Source organism: Lagenorhynchus albirostris, chromosome 6 (assembly GCF_949774975.1).
Source record: "Lagenorhynchus albirostris chromosome 6, mLagAlb1.1, whole genome shotgun sequence".
Lineage (NCBI taxonomy): Eukaryota > Metazoa > Chordata > Mammalia > Artiodactyla > Delphinidae > Lagenorhynchus > Lagenorhynchus albirostris.
Genome location: NC_083100.1, coordinates 73632473 through 73656242, shown reverse-complemented (window position 1 = coordinate 73656242; position 23770 = coordinate 73632473). Strand labels below are relative to the sequence as shown.

The window sequence follows — 23770 nt, the reverse complement described above, 5'->3', positions numbered from 1 at the left end:
TCTCACTTGAGTGTGGGCAAAGAAGATATGCAGAAGTTACCTATGAAAAAAAGATTCTGTCTCCATAAAAGTTGGCAATCTACTATTTTTGTTTTGCTCTTTTTTCTCTTCTTTTTCTTGGTATACATTTTAATTTCTTTCCTTTAAGAGAATCCATAAAAATTTATATTTTACTTTAGGTTCATTAATCACTTCAAAAAATACAACTCGTGTACAGATTTCTTCAAAATTGTTATGCTGTTGTCAATGTTTTGACAGTCTTGCGCAATTTTTAAAAAATCAATCTCAACTAGGCTCTAGAGAATTTTACCAAAAACAAAAAAAGGGAGAGAGAGAACTGTAAAACAGATTTTCTTATTTAAAGAAACATAAAACAGTTTGATTTCTATCATGTGTATATAACTTTCCAAGAGTTCAATTAAATTTGGCATGAACAAAGATAAACCCTTTACCTGTCGGAAGGTGCAGAGTTATGTTGTTGCAAAAATCTGTGAAGCAGCATTCCGTTTTGGTAACATTGTTGGAACTATGACAGAAGACTTGCGCATTTAATTCTGGGAGAGAGACACAGGACTTGATCACCTGTTCCTTTCCGTTGGTTAACATAACGGAAGCCCAACATGCTCCTTCTGTTTGGCAGGTAAAGTTTGAAGAGTCACACAAAAGACAAACACACTTCAAACCTGGAAAAGGTAAGGCAAAAAGCTTTAGGAAGCTATAATGCAAATTAATTTCATAATACTTGAATAGCGAAATTCAATCTTTATGAAGATTGAGAGAGGGTTTAAATAGTACTAGATAGACACACATGCTAAAGCTGTTACTCCCTCTCGGCAATGTGTTTTATCAAAAGGGTTGCCCAATCATCATTTACTATTGCTTATATTTTTACAAGCAATTTATTCAGTTGCTACTATATTTTGAAACAATTTTCTAATCCATGGTGTAAATCCCTCCTTTTTAAGCTCAACCAGCTCTTTCCTAAATCAATAGCTCCTATGAAATGCTAGGATACAGTAACACAGCAACCTAGGGGCGCTGTCCAGCATCACTTGTAGAACATAAGTATTGTTACAGGAGCTGAGTAACTGAACAGTCCAGTGTATTCTGTTCATTTACAATTTCTCCTTTAAATTGTTAAGTGAATGTGCTAAACACAAACCTAACCATAGATATTTACAGCTTTAAAAAATAGTGTGACTCTTCACATTTATATTCTGTGATTCTTTAACATTATTGTATTGTCACAGTTACCTTTAAGGCATTGATGAGCCATTATACTTCCCCCTCTTCACTAAAGAATACATCTCAGAACGAGAGTCATTTGAACATAGACCATGACCCTCAGGCAATTTTCTTTAATGAACACATCTATTCAGTAGAGCAAAACAAATCAATCATAGAATTTAATATATTCGCATCAATAAAACTTTCAAAAATTAGACTTTGCTAAATTAATCTGTTTTCTTCTCAAGTTTTCTCAACATTCGCTACTTAATAAACACACACACACATATACACACACACCCCACGTTAACTCACATGTTCAAAGTGGTAGAGCACTTCTGTTCTGACGTTAAATATCTGTCATCACGTCAACCACTGGAATAATCCAGTGGTTGTGAGTAATTTATTCAAATTTTATTTAAATTATTTTTAAATAGAACAATGCTGAATAAGCCTTTTGTATCATTACTTTAATGAAGGTTTTGTTAAATCGTAACAGCACCCTGCAATTTCTGAATGTCCAACGTTTTTCCATACAATCACTTTTTTCTCAAATTAAAGTCTTTAAATTGCTAATTACTCAAATTGGAGCTGATTTTATACCTGTAAAATATTTGATACAGAAATGGCCATTTTTATACTCAACTTCAAATACCAATGTAAGCAATATAGATAATATTCCTATATAACTGCATGTGTAAGAAAGAACAAACCACATAGTGATCAATAGAAATTACCTCTTCTTTTGATAATTGTTCTTGAACAGCAAAATACCATCCCTACAAACATTTTTATTACTACATGCTAAGGGACTTACAATCATGAAATAAAATACCTTTTTTTTAATCAACATTGGATCAAGTATAATAGCTTACTCTTCTATTTATTCTAGTGGTTATCAATATAAATAAATATAATCTTTTGTTGATATTAATGTGCTATGGTAGAACCTAATAATGTAGACTGATTGGGACTCAGGAGAGCTAGATATATAAAATCTAGGTAATTTGGAAATGTTTTAAGTCACTCTCCTTGCATAAAAGAGAGCTCACATAATAAAGATCCATCCACCCAGGCATCTTCTGACAGTGGAATCTCCCTCTCTCTAGCATCTTCTGATTCAAATCTGACAAAAGCCTTCAAATCCTGGTAATAATCTTGGCTATTACTTGGCTCCTCTGTGCTTCCACACCCTTATATGAAAGGTGAGATATACCTCCTCACGGTGTCATTATGGAGAATAAAATAGTTAATCTACATAAAGTCCTAAGAATAATGCCTGGCTCATAGAAATTACTATGTAAATATTAGTGACTCTGTCTTCTTTTACTGGAGGAGTTAAAGCTGGTGGTCCTATGAAACAATCAAAATACATTTGTAATCCATAAAGAAAGACTGAATGAACTAATGTGCACAGACCATTTAAAAAGCATAACAAAGAGTGTTTTTCCTATGTTTTCCTCTAAGAGTTTTACAGTGTCTAGTCTTAAACTTAGGTCTTTAATCCATTTTGAGCTTATTTTTGTGTATGGTGTTAGCTAGTGTTATAATTTCATTTTTTACATGCAGCTGTCCAGTTTTCCCAGAGCCACTTATTGAAGAGGCTGTCCTTTCTCCATTGTATATTCTTGCTTCCTTTGTCATAAATTAGGTGACCATATGTGTGTAGGTTTATCTCTGGGTTTAAAACTCTTAGAGGAAAACATAGGAAAAACACTCTTTGACATAAACCACAGCAAGATCTTTTTTGACCCGCCTCCTAGAGTAATGAAAATAGAAACAAAAATAAACAAATGGGACCTAATGAAACTTAAAAGCTTTTGCACAGCAAAGGAAACCATAAACAAGATGAAAAGACAACCCTCAGAATGGGAGAAAATATTTGCAAATGAAGCAATGGACAAAGGATTAATCTCGAAAATATACAAACAGCTCATGGAGCTCAATATCAAAAAACAAACAACCCAATTAAAAAATGGCCAGAAGACCTAAATAGACATTTCACCAAAGAAGACACACAGTTGGCCAAGAGGCACATGAAAAGATGCTCAATATCACTAATTGTTACAGAAATGCAAATCAAAACTACAATAAGGTATCACCTCACATGGGTCAGAATGGCCGTCATCAAAAAATCTACAAACAATAAATGCTGGAGAGGGTGTGGAGAAAAGGGAACCCTTTTGCACTGTTGGTGGGAATGTAAATTGATACAGCCACTATGGAGAAGAGTATGGAGGTTCCTTAAAAAACTAAAAATAGAACTACCATATGACCCAGCAATCCCACTACTGGGCATATACCCTGAGAAAACCATAATTAAAAATGACACATGTACCCAATGTTCATTGCAGCACTATTTACAATAGCCAGGACATGGAAACAACCTAAATGTCCAATGATAGATGAATGGATAAAGAAGATGTGGTACATATATACAATGGAATATTACTCAGCCATTTGAAGGAACGAAATTGGGTCTTTGGAGAGATGTGGATGGACCTAGAGTCTGTCATACAGTGAAGTAAGCCAGAAAGAGAAAAACAAATACCAGATATTAATGCATATATGTGGAATCTAGAAAAATGGTACAGATGAACCTATTTGCAGGGCAGGAATAGAGACGTAGATGTAGAGAATGGACAAGTGGACACAGTGGGGGAAGGGGAGGGTGGGACGAATTGAGAGATTAGGATTGACATATATACACTACCTTACATAAAACAGATAGCTAACAGGAACATGCTATAAAGAACAGGAAGCTCAGCTTGGTGCTCTGTGATGACCTAGATGGACGGGATGGGGGAGGTGGTGGGAGGGAGATCCAAGAGGGAGAGGATATAGGTATACATATAGCTGATTCACTTCATTGTACAGCAGAAACTGACACAACATTGTAAAGCAATTATACTCCAATAAAGAATAAAAATAAAAAAGCATAACAAAGAAATGCATCTCTTTCTGCATGGCTGAGTGAGTTGAAAGCTCTTATTCTTTTAATGGTCCAGGCTAGATCCCCAGTGGTCACAAAGAAGGGTGGTCTTGTGATAGTACAGATAAAGATTTCAGGAAAACACCAAGTTTCCAGTCCTGGCTCTGTCACTCATTTGTTGATTGGCTTTGGAGAAGATATTTAACCTTATAGGGCTTCAGTGCCTTCCTCTGAAAAATGGGAAATTAACCAGGGGAAGGGCAGTGGGTCTAGAAATCCTGAAGTCTCATAGAGTGCCAACATTTTACAATTTTATGAATTTACAACTTACGGAAATTTAAAAATATGGAAAATTCTTTTACAATTAAAAAACCTACCCCACTGTGGTTATTCTTCAATCTCATATTTTAAGGGGCTGAAGTTGGGAAGAATAACTCTCCTGACACATAGTCTCAAACCATTTGTTACTAGACTCTTCATCAGAGTCTCCTTGAATTTTCTATTTCCATGAGAAGCCTAGCCTGGAAATCAAGGCAAGTAACTAAGGGATATGGGTCCAATGAGTGGAGACAACCATAAAGTACTCAATAACTAAACATATGTTAGTTTCATGTGTGCTTATCGTTGCGTATAATTCCCAGTGCAACCGTGGGAATTAGTTGCCACTCTCTCCATTTTACAGATAATGAAATGAGGCTCAAAAAGATCAAGTGACTGAATTTATGTGGCAGTCATCAGACTACTCAAACAATGTTGTCTCTATCCTACCAAAGCTGATATTAAAAAAAAAAAAAGATGGGTACAGAAACCATCCTCACACCTCACCAGTTTCTAGCAATGGTGAATAAAATATAACTTATTATAAAATTTATATTTTATATACAAGAAAATATTTTATTTTTAGAATAAAATTTAATTCTAATACAGCAAAAAGAAATTAATAATTACTTAACAATGGACAATTGATATTTTGATCTTTATTGTCCTAATTATCTTTTTAAACAAATTCTGCCTACATATTTTCTGAGACAAGTGGTCAAATAAAAGTCAATATCCTGTGCCTAATATCTAGTATAAATAATCTTACCTTTCAGTTTGTTTAAGTTTTGTATTAAGTGTAAGTTTCTAAGTACATAATCTGATACTTTCTCTTGGAAGCATTACTAGCTCCTTATAAAAATGATTACAGGGCTTCCCTGGTGGCGCAGTGCTTGAGAGTCCACCTGCCAATGCAGGGGACACGGGTTCATGCCCCGGTCCGGGAAGATCCCACATGCCGCGGAGCGGCTGGCCCGTGAGCCATGGCCACTGAGCCTGTGAGTCCAGAGCCTGTGCTCCGCAACGGGAGAGGCCACAACAGTTAGAGGCCTGTGTACTGCAAAAAAAAAAAACTCCTTCAATTTAAAGTAAAAGGTACCAATCAGAAGAATAATACAGACCAAAGTGATACAGTTAAGACATAGTTAAGTGACACATTTACTTTAAATCTTGCATGCTGGAAAGCACTGACAAAACTGAGGATTTGTTGATGATAATGGCTTCAAACAATTGCTAAATGTCCTCATTTATTCCAGGTCAATTGGCTGTACTGTAGCACTGACAGAGAACAAACAGTAAACTAAAACGAACCTAAGATGTATATCTAAGACACAACCTACAAACGTATTCATTCTTGCACATAGTGGATTGGTGGGAAATGAAAAATGCAAGACTGAACATAGATCCCTAGTGTTACCAATTAAAACATAGGTTGCCATTAGAGACGAGACATGCATTCATATTTTGTTTTTTAAAAAAAATTATGTTATTGAGTCAATTACACTAGAATATTCTATGACAGGATAAAACTGGTTGTTAGCAGACAACAGGTCAGACTTACATTTCTTTATTTTATACTTTCCCATTATACTGTACTTGAGTCATATGGAAAGGGATAGCAAATGAAGTAGAAGAAGGAGGTAATTACCCGTAATAAGGAGGTCTATTAGATTTTCCCCACAAGGAAGATTGCATTTTTCTTGTGTCTCCTCCTACCCTTTTAATTATCCTCTTCTTCCCCCTTTTTGCCAATTAGTCTATAAAAGCCAAGACATCTGTTACCCACAAGACATCTGTTACCCACATGAAACCAAAGGATGTGCATATTTCTAATCAACCAGAAAATAAATGTTCATCCATATTTACATGTGGTGGCAAGCACACCCTGGTGTCTAGAAATGTAAAGACCATAAGACTACAAAAAAGAACCCAATGTATCACTTGTGTTTGTGTGCTATTCTTACTAATATTTGGTTGGGAAATATTAGTGTTTTGAATTAGATACTATTTTCAATAAACTGGTTTCCTACATTTGGGGGTTATATGCTAAAACATTTATTAGCCAGTGCCTTACATAAATTTCTGACACATACCTTTTCCTCTTTTCCAAAAATTAGGTGATTCAATTTCCCTAATTTGGGAGCAGGACATAAAATGCAAAATATTTTTTTAATTCAGAAAACTCTCAGGTTTGACCTGCTGCCTTTCATCATTTGCAGACTTCTGAGTTAAAAAAAGAACAACTCAAGCTCATCAGTGTTTTGAATATGAAAAGGACAGCAACAGGAAAGGAGCCGGGACAACTGGCACTACTGTCTGTGAAGTAAAGCTAGACAGGGCAATGGAAATTCTTTGACCCTTTGTATTCCTTTTCAAAATTTTATTTTCTTGTCATATGGTCATTTCAAAACATTTTCCTTTCTTAATGGTAAGGAAAAATAGAATAGAAAAAGAAAGTAGCTTTAATAAAATATGGGCAGAGGACCTTAAGATGGCAGAGGAGTAAGATGTGGAGATCACCTGCCTCCCCACAAATACATCAAAAATACATCTAGGGCTGCCCTGGTGGCGCAGTGGTTGAGAGTCCACCTGCCGATGCAGGGAACACGGGTTTGTGCCCCGGTCTGGGAAGATCCCACATGCCGTGGAGTGGCTAGGCCCGTGAGCCATGGCCACTGAGCCTGCATGTCCAGAGCCTGTGCTCCGCAACGGGAGAGGCCACAACAGTGAGAGGCCCGTGTACCGCAAAAAAAAAAAAAAAAAAAAATCTACATGTGGAACAACTCTTACAGAAAACCTACTGAATGCTGGCAGAAGACCTCAGACCTCCCCAAAGGCAAGAAACGCCCCACGTATCTGGGTAGGGCAAAAGAAAAAAAGTAAAAACAGAGACAAAAGAATAGGGATGGGACCTGCACCTCTGGGAGGGAGCTGTGAAGGACGAAAAGTTTCCACACACTAGGAAGCCCCTTCACTGGTGGAGACGGGCTGGGGCGGGGTGGGAGGAACCTTCAGAGCCATGGAGGAGAGTGCAGCAGCAGGGGTGCAGAGAGCAAAGCAGAGAGATCCCCTCACAGAGGATCACTGCCAACCAGCACTCATCAGCCTGAGACACTTGTCTGCTCACCCACTGGGGAGAGTGGGGGCTGGGAGCTGAGGTTCGGGCTTTGGAGGTCAGATCTCAGGGAGAGGTTGGGATCTCTGGGGTTAGCTGCATGAACACAACCTGAAGGGGGCTAGTGCACCACAGCTAGCTGGGAGGGAGTCAGGGAAAAAGTCCGGAACTGCCTAAGAGTCAAGAGAACATTGTTTCAGAGTGCGTGAGGAGAGGGGATTCAGAGCACCACCTAAAAGAGCTCCAGAGATGGGCACGAGCCACGGCTATCAGTGCGGACACCAGAGATGGGCATAAAACACTAAGGCTGCTGCTGCAGCCACCAGGAAGCCTGTGTGCGAGCACAGGTCACTATCCACACCTCCCCTCCCAGGAGCCTGTGCAGTCCGCCACGGCCAGGGTACCGTAATCCAGGGAGAACTTCCCCAGGAGAACACACGGCGCGCCTCCGGCTGTTGCAAGGTCACGCTGGCCTCTGCCGCTGCAGGCTCGCCCCACATTCAGTACCTCTCCCTTCCCACGGCCTGAGTGAGCCAGAGCCCCTGAATCAGACACTCCTTTAACCCGCTCCTGTCTGGGTGAAGAACAGATGCCATCAGGCGACCTACATGCAGAGGCGGGGCCAAATCCAAAGCTGAACCCCGGGAGCTGTGTGAAGAAAGAAGAGAAAGGGAAATCTCTCCCTGCAGCCTCAGGAGCAGCAGATTAAATCTCCACAATCGACTTGTTGTACCCTGCGTCTGTGGAATATCTGAATAGACAATGAATCATCCCAAAATTGAGGTGGTGGACTTTGGGATCAACTGTAAACTTTGGGTTTGCTTTCTGCATCTAATTTGTTTCTGGTTTTATGCTTATCTTAGTTAAGTATTTAGAGCTTATTATCATTGATAGATTCTTTTATTGATTTGGTTGCTCTCTTTCTTTTTATATATATATTTTTTCTTTTCTTTTTCTCTTTTTGTGACTGTGTATGTGTATGCTTCTTTGTGTGATTTTGTCTGTATAGGGTTGCTTTTACCATTTGTCCTAGGGTTCTGTCAGTCTGTTTTTCTTTTTAGTATAGTTTTTAGCACTTGTTATCATTGGTGGATTTGTTTATCGGTTTGGTTGCTCTCTTCTTTTATTTTTAGTTTTTTTTATTTTAATACCTTTATTTATTTATTTTTCTTTCTTTCTTTCTTTTCTACCTTTTATTCTGAGCCGTGTGGCTGACAGGGTCTTCATGCTCCGGCCGGGTGTCATGCCTGAGCCCCTGAGGTGAGAGAGCCTAGTTCAGGACATTGGTCCACCAGAGACCTCCGGAACCCATGTTATACCAATTGGCAAGAGCTCTCCCAGAGATCCCCGTCTCAATGCTAAGACCCAGCTCCACTCAATGACAAGCAAGCTACAGTGCTGGACATGCCATGACAAACAACTAGCAAGACAGGAACACAACCCCACCCATTAGCAGAGAGGCTGCCTAAAATCATAGTAAGTTCACAAACATTGCAAAACACACCACCAGGTGCAGTCCTGCCCACCAGAAACACAAGATCCAGCCTCATCCACCAGAACACAGGCACCAGTACCCTCCACCAGGAAGCCTACACAAACCACTTAACCAAACCTAGCCACTGGGGGAAGACACCAAAAACAATGGGAACTGTGAACCTGCAGCCTGTGAAAAGGAGACCCCAAACACAGTAAGTTAAGCAAAATGAGAAGACAGAGAAATACACAGTACATGAAGGAGCAAGGGGTAAACTCACCAGACCAAACAAATGAAGAGAAATAGGCTGTCTACGTGAAAAAGAATTCAGAGTATGGATAGTAAAGATGGTCCAAAATCTTGGAAATAGAATAAATACAAGAAACGTTTAACAAGGACCTAGAAGAACGAAAGAGCAAACAATTATGAACAACATAAGAAATGAAATTAAAAATTCTCTAGAAAAAATCAAGAGCAGAAAAACGGAGGCAGAAGAACAGATAAGTGACCTAGAAGATAAAATAGTGGAAATAACTACCAAAGAGAAGAATAAAGAAAAAAGAATGAAAAGAATTGAGGACAGTCTCAGAGACCTCTGGGACATTAAACTCACCAATATTTGAATTATAGGGGTCCCAAAGGGGAATAGAAAAAGAAAGAGTCTGAGAAAATAATTGAGGAGATTATACTTGAAAACTTCCCTAATATGGGAAAGGAAATGGTCAATCAAGTCTAGGAAGTGCAGAGAGTCCCATACAGGATAAATACAAGGAGAAACACGCCAAGACACATATTAATCAAACTATCGGGCTTCCCTGGTGGCGCAGTGGTTGAGAGTCCGCCTGCTGATGCAGGGGATGCAGGTTCATGCCGCGGTCAAGGAAGATCCCACATGCCGTGGAGCGGCTGGGCCTGTGAGCCATGGCCGCTGAGCCTGCGCGTCCAGAGCCTGTGCTCCACAACGGGAAAGGCCACAACAGTGAGAGGCCTGTGTACCGCAAAACAAAAACAAACAAAAAAACTATCAAAAATTAGATACAAAGAAAACATATTAAAAGCAGCAATAGAAAAGGAACAAATAACATACAAGGGGCTCTCCATAAGATTAACAGCTGATCTTTCAACAGAAACTCTGCAAGCCAGAAGGGACAGGCAGGACATATTTAAAGTGATGAAGGGGAAAAACCTACAACCAAGAATACTCTACCCAGTAAGGATCTCATTCAGATTCAACAGAGAAATTAAAACCTTTACAGACAAGCAAAAGCTAAGAGAATTCAGCACCAACAAACCAGCTTTGACAAAAACGCTAAAGGAGCTTCTCTAGGCTGGAAACAGAGACTTACAAAAACAAACCCAAACCAATTAAGAAAATGGTAATGGGAACATACATATTGATAATTACCTTAAATGTAAATAGATTAAATGCTCCAACCAAAAGACATAAACTGGCTGAATGGATACAAAACAAGACACATATATATGCTGTCTACAAGTGACCCACATCAGACCTAGGGACACATACAGACTGAAAGTGAGGGGATGGAAAAAGGTATTCCATGCAAATGGAAATCAAAAGAAAGCTGGAGTAGCAATTATCATATCAGACAAAATAGACTTTAAAATAAAGACTATTACAAGAAACAAAGAAGGACACTGCATAATGATCAAGGGATCAATCAAAGAAGAACATATAACAATTGTAAATATTTATGCACCCAACATAGGAGCACCTCAATACATACGGCAAATGCTAACAGCCGTAAAAGGGGAAATTGACAGCAACACAATCATAGTAGGGGACTTTAACAACCCACTTTCACCAATGGACAGATCGTCCAAATTGAAAATAAATAAGGAAACACAAGCTTTAAATGACACATTAAACAAGATGGACTTAATTCATATTTATAGGACAGTCCATCCAAAAAAAACCAGAATACACTTTCTTCTCAAGTGCTTATGGAACATTCTCCAGGAGAGACCATATCTTGGGTCACAAATCAAGCCTTGGTTAATTTAAGAAAATTGAAATCATATCAAGTATCTTCTCTGACCACAACGCTATGAGACTAGATAGCAATTATAGGAAAAAAAACCTGCAAAAACTACAAACACATGGAGGCTAAACAATACACTACTTATAACCAAGAGATCACTGAAGAAATAGAAGAGGAAATCAAAAAATACCTAGAAACAAATGACAATGAAAACACGACAACCCAAAACCTATGGGATGCAGCAAAAGCAGTTCTAAGAGGGAAGTTTATAGCAATACAATCCTACCTCAAGAAACAAGAAACATCTCAAATAAACAACCTAACCTCACACCTAAAGCAATTAGAGAAAGAAGAACAAAAATACCCCAAAGTCAGCAGAAGGAAAGAAATCATAAAGATCAGATCAGAAATAAATGAAAACGAAATGAAGGAAACAATAGGAAAGATCAATAAAACTAAAAGCTCGTTCTCTGAGAAGATAAACAAAAATTGATAAACCATTAGCCAGATTCATCAAGAAAAAAAGGGAGAAGACTCAAATCAATAGAACTAGAAATGAAAAAAGGGAAGTAACAACTGACATTGCAGAAATACAAAAGATAATGAGAGATTACTACAAGCAACTCTATGCCAATAAAATGGACAACCTGGAAGAAATGGACAAATTCTTAGAAAGCACAACCTTCCAAGGCTGAACCAGGAAGAAATGGAAAATATAAACAGACCAAACACAAGCACTGAAATTGAGACTCTGATTAAAAATCTTCCAACAAACAAAAGCCCAGGACCAGATGGGTTCACAGGCAAATTCTATCAAACGGTTAGAGAAGAACTAACACCTATCCTTCTCAAACTCTTCTAAAATATAGCAGAGGGAGGAATACTCCCAAACTCATTCTACAAGGCCACCATCACCCTGATACCAAAACCGGACAAAGATGCCACAAAAAAAGAAAACAACAGGCCAATATCACTGATGAACATAGATGCAAAAATCCTTAACAAAATGCTAGCAAACAGAATCCAACAGCACATTAAAAGGATCATACACCATGATCAAGTGGGATTTATCCCAAGAATGCAAGGATTTTTCAATATATGCAAATCAGTCAATGTGATACACCTTATTAACAAATTGAAGGAGAAACACCACATGATCATCTCAATAGATGCAGAAAAAGATTTTGACAAAATTCAACACGCATTTATGACAAAAACCCTCTGGAAAGGGGGTTTACCTCAACGTAATAAAGATCATGTTGACAAATCCACAGCCAACATCATTCTCAATGGTGAAAAACTGAAACCATTTCCACTATCATCAGGAACAAAACAAGGATGCCCACTCTCACCACTATTATTTAAAATAGTTTTGGAAGTTTTAGCCACAGTAATCAGAGAAGAAAAGGAAATAAAAGGAATCCAAATCAGAAGTGAAGAAGTAAAACTGTCACTGTTTGCAGATGACATGATACTATACAAAGAGAATCATAAAGATGCTACCAGAAAACCATTAGAGCTAAACAATGAAATTGGTAAAGTAGCAGGATACAAAATTAATGCACAGAAATCTCTTGCATTCCTATACACTAATGATGAAAAATCTGAAAGAGAAATTAAGGAAACACTCCCATTTACCATTGCAACAAAAAGAATAAAATACCTAGGAATAAACCTACCTAAGGAGACAAAAGACCTGTATGCAGAAAACTATAAGACACTGATGAAAGAAATTGAAGATGATACAAACAGATGGAGAGATATACCATGTTCTTGGATTGGAGGATTCAACATTGTGAAAATTACTATACTACCCAAAGCAATCTACAGATTCAATGCAATCCCTATCAAACTACCAATGGCATTTTTCTGAGAACTAGAACAAAAAAATTCACAATTTGTATGGAAACACAGAAGACCCTGAATAGCCAAAGCAATCTTGAGAAAGAAAAATGGAGCTGGAGGAATCAGATTCCTGGACTTCAGACTATACTACAAAGCTACAGTAATCAAGACAATATGGTATTGGCACAAAAGCAGAAATATAGATCAGTGGAACAGGGTAGAAAGCTCAGAGATAAATGCACACACACATGTTTACCTTATCTTTGATAAAGGAGGCAGGAATATACCGTGGAGAAAAGACAGCCTTTTCAATAAGTGGTGCTGGGAAAACTGGACAGCTACATGTAAGAGAATGAAATTAGAACACTCCCTAACACCCTATACAAAAATAAACTCAAAATGGATTAAAGACCTAAATGTTAGGCCAGGCACTATAAAAACTCTTAGAAGAAAACATAGGCAGAACACTCTATGACATAAACCACAGCAAGATCCTTTTTGACCCACCTCCTAGAGGAATAGAAATAAAAACAAAAATAAACAAATGGGACCTAATGAAACTTAAAAGCTTTTGCATAGCAAAGGAAACCATAAACAAGATGAAAAGACAACCCTCAGAATGGGAGGAAATATTTTCAAATGAAGCAACTGACAAAGGATTAATCTCCAAAATATACAAGCAGCTCATGCAGCTCAATATCAAAAAAACAAACAACCCAATCCAAAAATGGTCAGAGGACCTAAGTAGACATTTCTCCAAAGAAGATATACAGATTTCCAACAAACACATGAAAGAATGCTCAACATCACTAATCATTAGAGAAATGCAAATCAAAACTACAATTAGGTACCACCTCACAGCGGTCAGAACGGCCATCATCAAAAAATCTACAAACAATAAATGCTGGAGAGCGTTTGGAGAAAAGGGCACCCTACTGCACTGTTGGTAGGAATGTAAATTGATACAGCCACTATGGAGAACAGTATGGAGGTTCCTTTAAAAACTAAAAATAGAACTACCATACGACCCAGCAATCCCACTCCTGGGCATATACCCTGAGAAAACCATAATTCAAAGAGTCATGTACCACAATGTTCATTGCAGCACTATTTACAGTAGCCAGGACATGGAAGCAACCTAAGTGTCCATTGACAAATGAATGGATAAAGAAGATATGGCACATATATACAATGGAATATTACTCAGCCATAAAAAGAAATGAAACTAAGTTATTTGTATTGAGGTGGATGGACCTAGAGTCTGTCTTACAGAGTGAAGTAAGTCAGAAAGAGAAAAACAAATACTGTATGCTAACACATATATAGAGAATCTAAAAAAAAAAAAAAGGTTCTGATGAACCTAGAGGCAGGACAGGAATAAAGATGCAGATGTAGAGAATGGACTTGAGGACACAGGGAGGGGGAAGGGTAAGCTGGGATGAAGTGAGAGAGTGGCATTGACATATATACACTACCAAATGTAAAATAGAAAGCTAGTGGGAAGCAGCTGCATAGCACAGGGCTCACGGGCTCTAGAGATCAGCTCACTGCTTTGTGACCACCTAGAGGGGTGGGATATGGAGGGTGGGAGGGAGATGCAAGAGGGTGGGGTTACGGGGATATATGAATACATATAGCTGATTCACTTTGTTATACAGCAGAAACTAACAACAACCTTGTAAAGCAATTATACTACAATAAAGATGCTAAATAAAGAAATAAAATATGGGCAATATAAAAGCAAACTTTTTGGCTAAATGAGCTTTAAGCAGAAATTCAACTTCTAGAAATTATATTTGCCTGGCTGTATCCAAAGAAATTCATAACTCCTAAAATATAGGAATGTATACCCAGCACAACGGAAAACCATTCCTTTGTACAAGTGGCAATTGTATTCCCTGTTCCAGGAGGCCTCATCCTCATGGCTGAGAAGGAGCAGAACCACCCTAACAGGAGGAATGCTATCTAGGTGAACCACTTTCACTTCCAGTTGTAGAGCTCAATTTAGGAAAAGTCCAGCACATCTTGAATTCTAATATTAGCCATTCTGAACGTCCTCAATCCAAAAGCAGCACTAAATTGACTTCCCTGGTGGTCCAGTGGTAAAGAATCCACCTTCCAGTGCAAGGGACACGGGTTCAATCCCTGGTTGGGGAACTAAGATCCCACATGCCAAGGGGCAACTAAGCCCACGTGCCACAACTACCGAGCTCACGCGCCTCAATGAGAGAGCCGCATGCCGCAAACTACAGAGACCACGCACCCTGAAGCCTGAGCCACAACTAGAGAGAAGCCCGCATGCCACAACGAACAGCCCACACGGCAGTGAAAGATCCTGCATGCTTCAGCGAAGACCCTGCATGCTGCAAGTAAGACCCGACGCAGCCAAAATCAATCAGTAAATAAAATAGAATAAAATAAATAAATATTTAAAAATAAAGCAGCACTAAATGAAACCTGAGGTTTCAGCCCACCTTTACCATAAACCACCTAAGACTTCAGACAAATTTCTCAACCTCTCCGCATCTTAGACTCCTCATCCGATATATCATAAGGTCAGGAAGTAGATTCGATTTCTAAAGACCCCTCCAATTTTATAGCCCTCTTCTGCTCTGAGCTCAGGTCACAATTCTCAATATAAGTAATTTTGGGGTTACCCGATCTATCACAGATAGAGAGCTTGGGTTAGAAATATGAGCACCCAGGGAAGGACAGGTTTGTACCTCCAAATCCACACACATATTTCAGTGGGTGAGTGGATCCTACAGGTTTGTAATCCAACAAAACTTCTCCAGTCAATATTAAAGATGATTTATCTTGCTCTATATTTATCATATGAGAATCTAATGTTCTTTTCGATGTCAGCATGACATTTTGGGGAAGTAGAGGAAAGTTCAAAGCCTCTCTGAATTGATCTTGACATCCAGACTCTTGACTAATCCCTAAATCACCGTATATACATGATTACAACTTTAGACCTTGACTGTAGTCATGTAAGGAAGAAAAGGACTGACGCTGTTTGGGGTCTCCCATCTCAAAGCATCATGTCAAAGAAAAGGCTGTTCCTAATCACAGGACACATGTCTTCTGCTACCCTCCCATATACTTCTTATTGAATTTGAGAAGTTTTCTTACGTTGGCAGCCTAAGTGGTTCCTTATCAAACTGTTCCTTCAAGTCCTGAGATTTTGTATTGTCTTCTGCCTAGGAGAAGAGTGAATCTCAATGGATTCCAATTACATTTAGGATAAAACAAAATCCACAATCATTATTATGACCTAAGAGCCTAGTAAGTCTGGATTCTTCTCAATCCTTGAACCTCATTTCTTATAACTAAGCCTCCTGGACACACCGGTCTCCTTGTTATAGTTCTAAATAACAAGTTCTTTCCCACATCATTGTCTTTGCTCAGACTGGTCCCTTTGCCTGTCATGCTCCTCCTTTCCTTCTAATTCTTCAGATCTCAGCTCAAACATCACCACCTCAGAGAAATCTTCACAGACTCCTCTTGCCAGACCATCTGCTCTCCATCCTTTCTGGTACTTAACTGCAATCTGTAATTAGCTTATTTATTATATCAGCCTCACTAGAATGAAAACTTCATGAAGACAGGGATCTTTTCCTGCCTTATCTACCATCATATTCTCCAACAACTAGAAGACGGTATGGCATATGATAAAAACCCAATTAACAAGTATTAAATTAAAAATTGTAGAAAACTGCAAAGTACAGAAGAATATAAGATAGCTAAATTCATAACACAACTCAAAACCCTATAATATTCTCATTGTGGTATATTTTCTTCTAGTTTTTTCCGTAAGAGTTTTTCACAGTTGAATTCTACCTATAAACACAATTTTAAGTGCTGCTTTTTAAGTCTGTCAGCATTATATCATGAGCTTTATAATATCTTTTTTATGGTAATTCGATGGTATTGATAGACCTATTATTAATGTAAATGGATGGCATATAGCATTTCCTTACTTTTAGGCGTTTCAGTTGTTTCTAATTTTTGCAATTAAATAACACTGTTGAACATCTTTGTGGATTAATTTTTAACCAAATTTAATTTCCTAATCTAGAGCCCCCAAAATTACAACATCTGACATTCTTGATAGAATTGTCAAACAGCTTTCCAGAAAAGTTGTACTAATTAAGATTTCCATTGGCCCTTATGAAAGTACCTATTTCACAATACATTTTTCAGCATTAGATATTCTCACTAAAAACTTAATAATATGACAGATGGAAGTTGCATCTCATTTTAATCTGCTTTTCCCTCCTAATGGGGTTGAAATTTTTTTTAATATTTCCTCTGGATTTTCTCTTAGGTGATTTTTTGTCCATGCCGTTTATCTCTTGGATAAATCTTGAAACTTCTCAGTTTAAAAGAGCTGTCTATAAAGATAGAAATCCTTTGTCATATGTGTCACATATAACCTTTCCCACTTTCATTTTATTTGCTTTTTTCCTAATGCACCATCTTCATTGTTTTGAAAAATATATATATTTCCTCTGGATTACCAGTCTTTTACTTGGCACTTTCCTCCTTTGCCTTCAAGCTTGAAAAATCTCCCATCCAGATGTTTTCTAAATGTTCAATATTTTATTCCACCTAATGATTTTTTATACACTAACCATTAAATTCATGTGGAATTTGATTGTGGTATGAAAAAATACATAAATCTTTTTTGTTTATTTTTTAAACTTATTTATTTATTCATTTTTGGCTGCGTTGGGTCTTCGTTGCTGCATACAGGCTTTCTCTAGTTGTGGAGAGCGGGAGCTACTCTTCGTTGCAGTGCACAGGCTTCTCATTGCAGTGGCTTCTCTTGTTGTGGAGCATGGGCTCTAAGCATGTGGGCTTCAGTAGTTATGGCACGTGGGCTCAGTAGTCGTGGCTCACGGGCTCTAGAGCACAGGCTTGGTAGTTGTGGCGCATGGGCTTAGTTGCAGCGCGGCATGTGGGATCTTCCTGGACCAGGGCTCGAACCCATGTCCCCTGCATTGGCAGGCAGATTCTTAACCACTGCGCCACCAGGGAAGGTGATAAGTGAATTATTTTATGCCAAGTTCCCAGATGTTAAAAATGTTTTTTAAAACATTATTAAAAGAATATTGCAATTTTTAAGAATTTGTATCAGGGAAGTGTAATCAAAACCACAAGAAGATATCATCTTATACCGTTAGAATGGCTATTATCAAAAAAAAAAAAGAAAAAGGGGGCTTCCCAGGTGGCCCAGCGGTTGAGAGTCCACCTGCCGATGCAGGGGACACGGGTTCGTGCCCCAGTCCGGGAAAATCCCACGTGCCGCGGAGCGGCTGGGCCCGTGAGCCATGGCCGCTGAGCCTGCGTGTCTGGAGCCTGTGCTCCATAACGGGAGAGGCCACAACAGTGAGAGGCCCGCATACCGCAAAAAAAAAAAAAAAGAAAGAAAAAGAAAGAAGGAAAGAACAAACAAGTGAGGTGGTGAGGATGTGCAGAAAAGGGAAACCTTGTACACTGTTCATGGGGATATAAATTGGTGCAGCCACTCTGGAAAAGGAGGTCCCTAAAAAAATTTTAAATAGAACTATCATATAATCAGCAATTCCACTCCTGAATATTTATTCACAGAAAACAAAAACACAAACTTGAAAAGGTATATGAACATTATATATGTAAATAATGTTCACTGCAACATTATTTACAATTGCCAAGATATGGAACCTAAGTGTCCATCAACAGATGAATAGATAAAGAAAATATGGTATACACACACACACACACACACACACACACACACACACAACACACACACACTGGAATATTATTCAGCCATAAAAAGGGATGAAGTCTTGCCATTTGTGACAATATGTCTGGACCTTGAGGGCATCATGACAAGTGAAATAAGTCAGACAGAGAAAGACAAACATCATATGATTTCACTTATATGTAGAATCTGAAAATTAAAATCTTGTGATAGTATATGGTGATAAATATAAACTAGACTTTAACAAAAAGGATATTGTACGAGCTAGGGTTTTCCAAAGATACAGAACCAGTAGGATGTGTACACACACATGTGCGTATGTGTGTATATATATATATCTATACATCTGTACCTACAGAGAGAAAGAGAAATTTATTCTAAGGAATTGGTCACTGGATTGTAGAGGTTAACAATTCCAAATCTGCAGAATAGGCCAGGAGAATGGAGACCTAGGGAAGAGTTGATGTTGCAACTCAAGTCTAAAAATGGTTTGGAGGCAGAATTCCTTCTTCTGGGACCTTAATTTTCCTCAAAAGCTCTTTAACTGATATGATGAGGCCCACCCAATTATGGAGGGTAATCTTTACTCTAAGACTATTGATTTAAATGTTAATCTCATCTTAAGAATAACTTCACAACAAAATCCACACTGGTGATCAAAAACTGGGTACCATGGTCTTGTCTAGTTGACTCATAAAATTAACCATCACAAGTATTTATTATGTGTCAAACACCATGGTAAGAGCTAAGGAAAAGAGGTAGGGAGGAAAGCAAAAAGGTCATTTCCTAAAGAAATTGCAGTGTTAAAGGACAGTACTATAATGTGGAAAACGGAGCCAGAGATGTGTACACAGTGTGTTAGGACACAGAGGCTGAGTGCTGCTTAATTCAGCTGGGGAGGGGGCAGGGGTGGATAGGCAAGGTTCCTTTGAGGTGAGTCTTGAGAAGCACAATTGTTCTTCACCATCCCCAGTCTCCTCTCCTCCCCCATTCAGAGTACCAGTCCCACCCCACACTCTCAGCAGTCCCCAAAGACCCTCCAGCCAGCCCCACCAGCCTGGGGAAAGCATGGCAGTCCTCACCCACTGGACAGTGGGGAAATAGCTCCTGTTATGGGGCTGAAATATATGGGCGCTAACTTGTCCCCACTTTGCCAATATATTCTTGTCACACCCATTCCCCAGATGGAACTACATTCCCAGGCCAAGCATCTCAGTGTCCTGGGCACCACCCTCCCAAGGGCCCCTCGACTCTTCTGGCACTGACTGGGAAGGTTCAGTCACCTTCCCCGGAGTTGCAGGTTGGGGCTCAGAGCCCTCCCCCTGTACAGGGCCTGGGGACTTCTACCTCCTCTTCACCTGAACGGTTTGCAGGTCCTCCCTCGGGTTGCCCAGATCCCCAGGATGTCAGCCGGGCTTTGGCATGAGTGAATTCCGGACCCAGTCAGCTCCCGCTGGCTTCACCCCCTGCCTGCCCAGAGAGAGTCTCACTCCAGAGATGCCTTCCCAGTGATCCTGGGTACCATCTAGTGGCAGCATAGAGAGGACGCGGGCTACTTTTTACAGAATAACCTCCACTCCCGAGTAGCGTTTCTCAAGCCTTTTTTTTTTTTAATAAATTTATTTATTTATTTTTGGCTGCGTTGGGTCTTTGTTGCTGCGCATGGGCTTTCTCTAGTTGTGGCGAGCAGGGGCTACTCTTTGTTGCGGTACGCAGGTTTCTCATTGTGGTGGCTTCTCTTGCTACAGAGCACAGGCTCTAGGTGCGCGGGCTTCAGTAGTTGTGGCATACGGTCTCTAGAGTGCAGGCTCAGTAGTTGTGGCGCATGGGCTTAGTTGCTCCATGGCATGTGGGATCTTCCTGGACCACGGCTTGAACCCGTGTCCCCTGCACTGGCAGGCGGATTCTCAACCACTGTGCCACCAGGCAAGTCCCTCTCAAGCATTTTTAAAACCCGTATTTCTTTTAACTAAACATAAAAAGCTGACACCCTTAGTTTTCTATTATTTGACATTGGAAATAAAATGAATAAAAGAAAAATAGATAATTAAGTCTTTAATACTTATTATTTGCATATTCATTTAGATCCCATTGCCCATAGAGCTGCTATGTTGATGTTCACATAAAATCACACTTGATAGTAATGGTTACCAGATTTGGGGATATCGCCCACCCGTAAAATTTCGAAAATAATTTTGAGACTCAGTCAAGGGTTGAACTAAATTTTTGCTTTCCCAAGGAAGAACATTAAAAAAAGAAAAAAAAAGCACACTCTATTAGCATCATTTCAAAAAAGAAAGGGAATTACAATACCAATGAAGTAAGGAAGGACATAAATCCCAGGTTTAAGGACAGACCTTAATAAGATCAAGGATATCTTTTAAAATTTTCAGATGTTGTAAAACATAATTGTATTTTATCATGTTACATTTCTTTTGTCTTTTTCTGATACAGATTGTTCATCTGGGGATGAACTGTGCATCAGAAAGTGGAACTTGAGTGTTCAACCTGTTCCTGTACTTTGTTTTGTTCATGATCAATGGCCACAATCCACATAGAAATGTTCTCTTAAATGCAAGAGGCAACCATCCACAGTGCTATTTTTATTCAATATGGAACGTTCCAAAAAACTGAATAAAGCTGAATAATAAAAGCCACGCACGCCAAGCTACAAAGAAAGCTAATAGTGGGAGACAGCACAGTGTTTGACTAACAAGGGACTTCTTTGTTCAGAAAACAGACTGCTGGGCCTTCTGGGCTCAACTCAATGAGCTCAGTCTAGGCAAATTCTCACCTGCCAAAGATTCACTTTGTAAATGCTTCCACCAGTATTGGGGCACAGATATTAACACTGTATTTAATCAACCTGTACTTTTAGGTCTATTTTATTGAACTTGGAGGAAGGTATTTTTAAAATTATTACAGACCTGTGTTCAATATACTGCTTCTCAAATCTGTGATTTACTTGATGATGAGCTCTTAATCAGGAACACACTGTACAATTTTAACATTGTTTCCATGAGAAATTATTACCAATTATAACCACCTCCTGAAGGATATGATTTCCAGCAATATCTTGTAGTGATGAGCACAGGTTGCTACTCTGTTGCATGGAGAAATGAACCTAGGTAAAGAAAAGAACGGCCCAGGAATTCTGATTCAGTTCAGTGTATTTTGGAGGCAGGGTGTTAATCCTAGTTCTAGTAACATGGCCTTTGAGACTTCTGCGACCTCAACTGATCCATCCAAGAAAGAATTCAATTAGATGACCTCTAATGTCCTTCCCAGTTCTAAAGATCTATGACTCCAAGAGGTGAATGCATAGATGGTCACCATGCAGTATGAGATAGAGCAATGTGAGTGATTGCATACCCAGAGAACAAAGAAGTCATTGTCCTAGAATCTTAGTTCTCGAAGAAACCTGTTCAGGAGACTATTGCATCGTTCTGCTGAAGACTGAAGTGTATAATCAGAGTTCATACTTTGGAAGTCCACTGAGTCATAGAAAGCTAGTGTTGTCTTTTCAATCTCTATGAAGTAGAGAAGATAGAAACCAAGTGGGAGAGGAACACAGAGAATTTGGTGATGAAAGGAGAATACGAACGTGTGAAATATTTCATCTATTTATAAAAAAAATGGAACAAAATACAGAAAGTTGGGGCTTCCCTGGTGGTGCAGTGGTTAAGCGTCCACCTGTCGATGTAGGGGACATGGGTTCGTGCCCCGGTCTGGGAAGATCCCACATGCCACGGAGCGGCTGGGCCTGTGAGCCATGGCCGCTGAGCCTGTGCGTCCGGAGCTTGTGCTCTGCAACGGGAGACGCCACAACAGTGAGAGGCCCAAGTACAGCAAAAAAAAAAAAAAAAAAAAAAAATACAGAAAGTTGATACAAAGATAAACTTTTAAAAGCTAAGGAGGTTCTGACTTATTTAAAGGAGGCAATTAAAATAATCAATAAAGAAAAATGTAACTAATAATTAATAGTCAAACAACAGGACTAAAAGAATACACAGATAGAAAAAGAGACAAAATGGTAGCAAGTTTAGAATGAAAGTGGCAAATAAAATTGAAAAATTAAAGTCTTCAGCGTTCTTAAGGGCTCACTTGTCAGAAATTTTTATCACAATCCACAGTTCTTCATTTCTACGATCAGATATGGTAAGGAATAGATAATTCTCAATCTAGAAATAAAAGGAAACTATACAAAGTAAGAACCTACTCTAACTAAAAATAGAGTGGCAAGTGAAGAGTTGAAAGGGGAAGAGGAGGGCAAGTGATTTAAAAGGAAAGTTTTCTCTAAGGCTGATCCCACTGGGCCTCTTTCCAACACTGACCCCAAAACTCAAAGGTTTAGCTTGGATACTGTGAAGAACTTACATTGTACAAGCATGAAATGGGCAGCATTACCTGCTGCCTTCTATTCAAAGAAGATGGGTAGGAGTGGGAGCGGATGAGTGGGAGATGACATTTTTAAATTCATAATTTTTAAAATATATGTAATTCTCAGACCTCTAGGGATTATCATAGCTGCTACAGAAGGTAGGTTACATGGCTTTCCCTGGAATTATGTCTTCCTTTTGTTTATCAAAGCATTATTAAACAAAATAACTGCTTGCTTTTTCAGCTATGCAAATATATTTCAAGACATAAAAGTGAAGAAATATAAGAAACTAGAGGACCTCAGAAACCTCAAAGAATTCATATTAAGCCAAAAGAAAAGGAAAGTCTAAGGCAGGTAGTCCTGAGTTTTGCTGCTACAGTCGTGATAAGCCAGTATAAAACAGTACAAAACAAAAACTGTAGCAAAATAATAAAAACAACCCTTATCTTTCTAGCTCTGTTCGTTTAAGTTTAACATTGTGGGAATTCAGTAAGGTGTAGGGAAAGCATCCTGTGCTTCAGAAGACTCCACATCTGTAGCTGAAATCCTGAGCCACTGCTAGACCAGCTGCACAGCCCGGGAAGTTTCTTCACCTCTCTAAATGTGACTACGCACTGGGGAAGCAGGGATAATAATTCCAATCTCACAAGGTTTTTGTGATTAAAAGAGATATTTTATATAAAACATTTGACACACAGAGGTTAAAACAAAAAACCTAAAAATTAA

General features: G+C 38.9%; 1 protein-coding gene across 1 annotated transcript in view; it reads right to left on the bottom strand.

Moving 5' to 3' along the window:
* ACVR1C (activin A receptor type 1C) overlaps window positions 1-23770 on the bottom strand; it is an 84763-nt gene that overhangs the window by 38849 nt on the left and 22144 nt on the right. The window contains exon 2 of the mRNA XM_060151490.1: window positions 453-683. Coding sequence (XP_060007473.1) covers window positions 453-606 — 154 coding nt within the window. The 5' untranslated portion in view covers window positions 607-683. The remainder of the gene's footprint in view (window positions 1-452; window positions 684-23770) is intronic.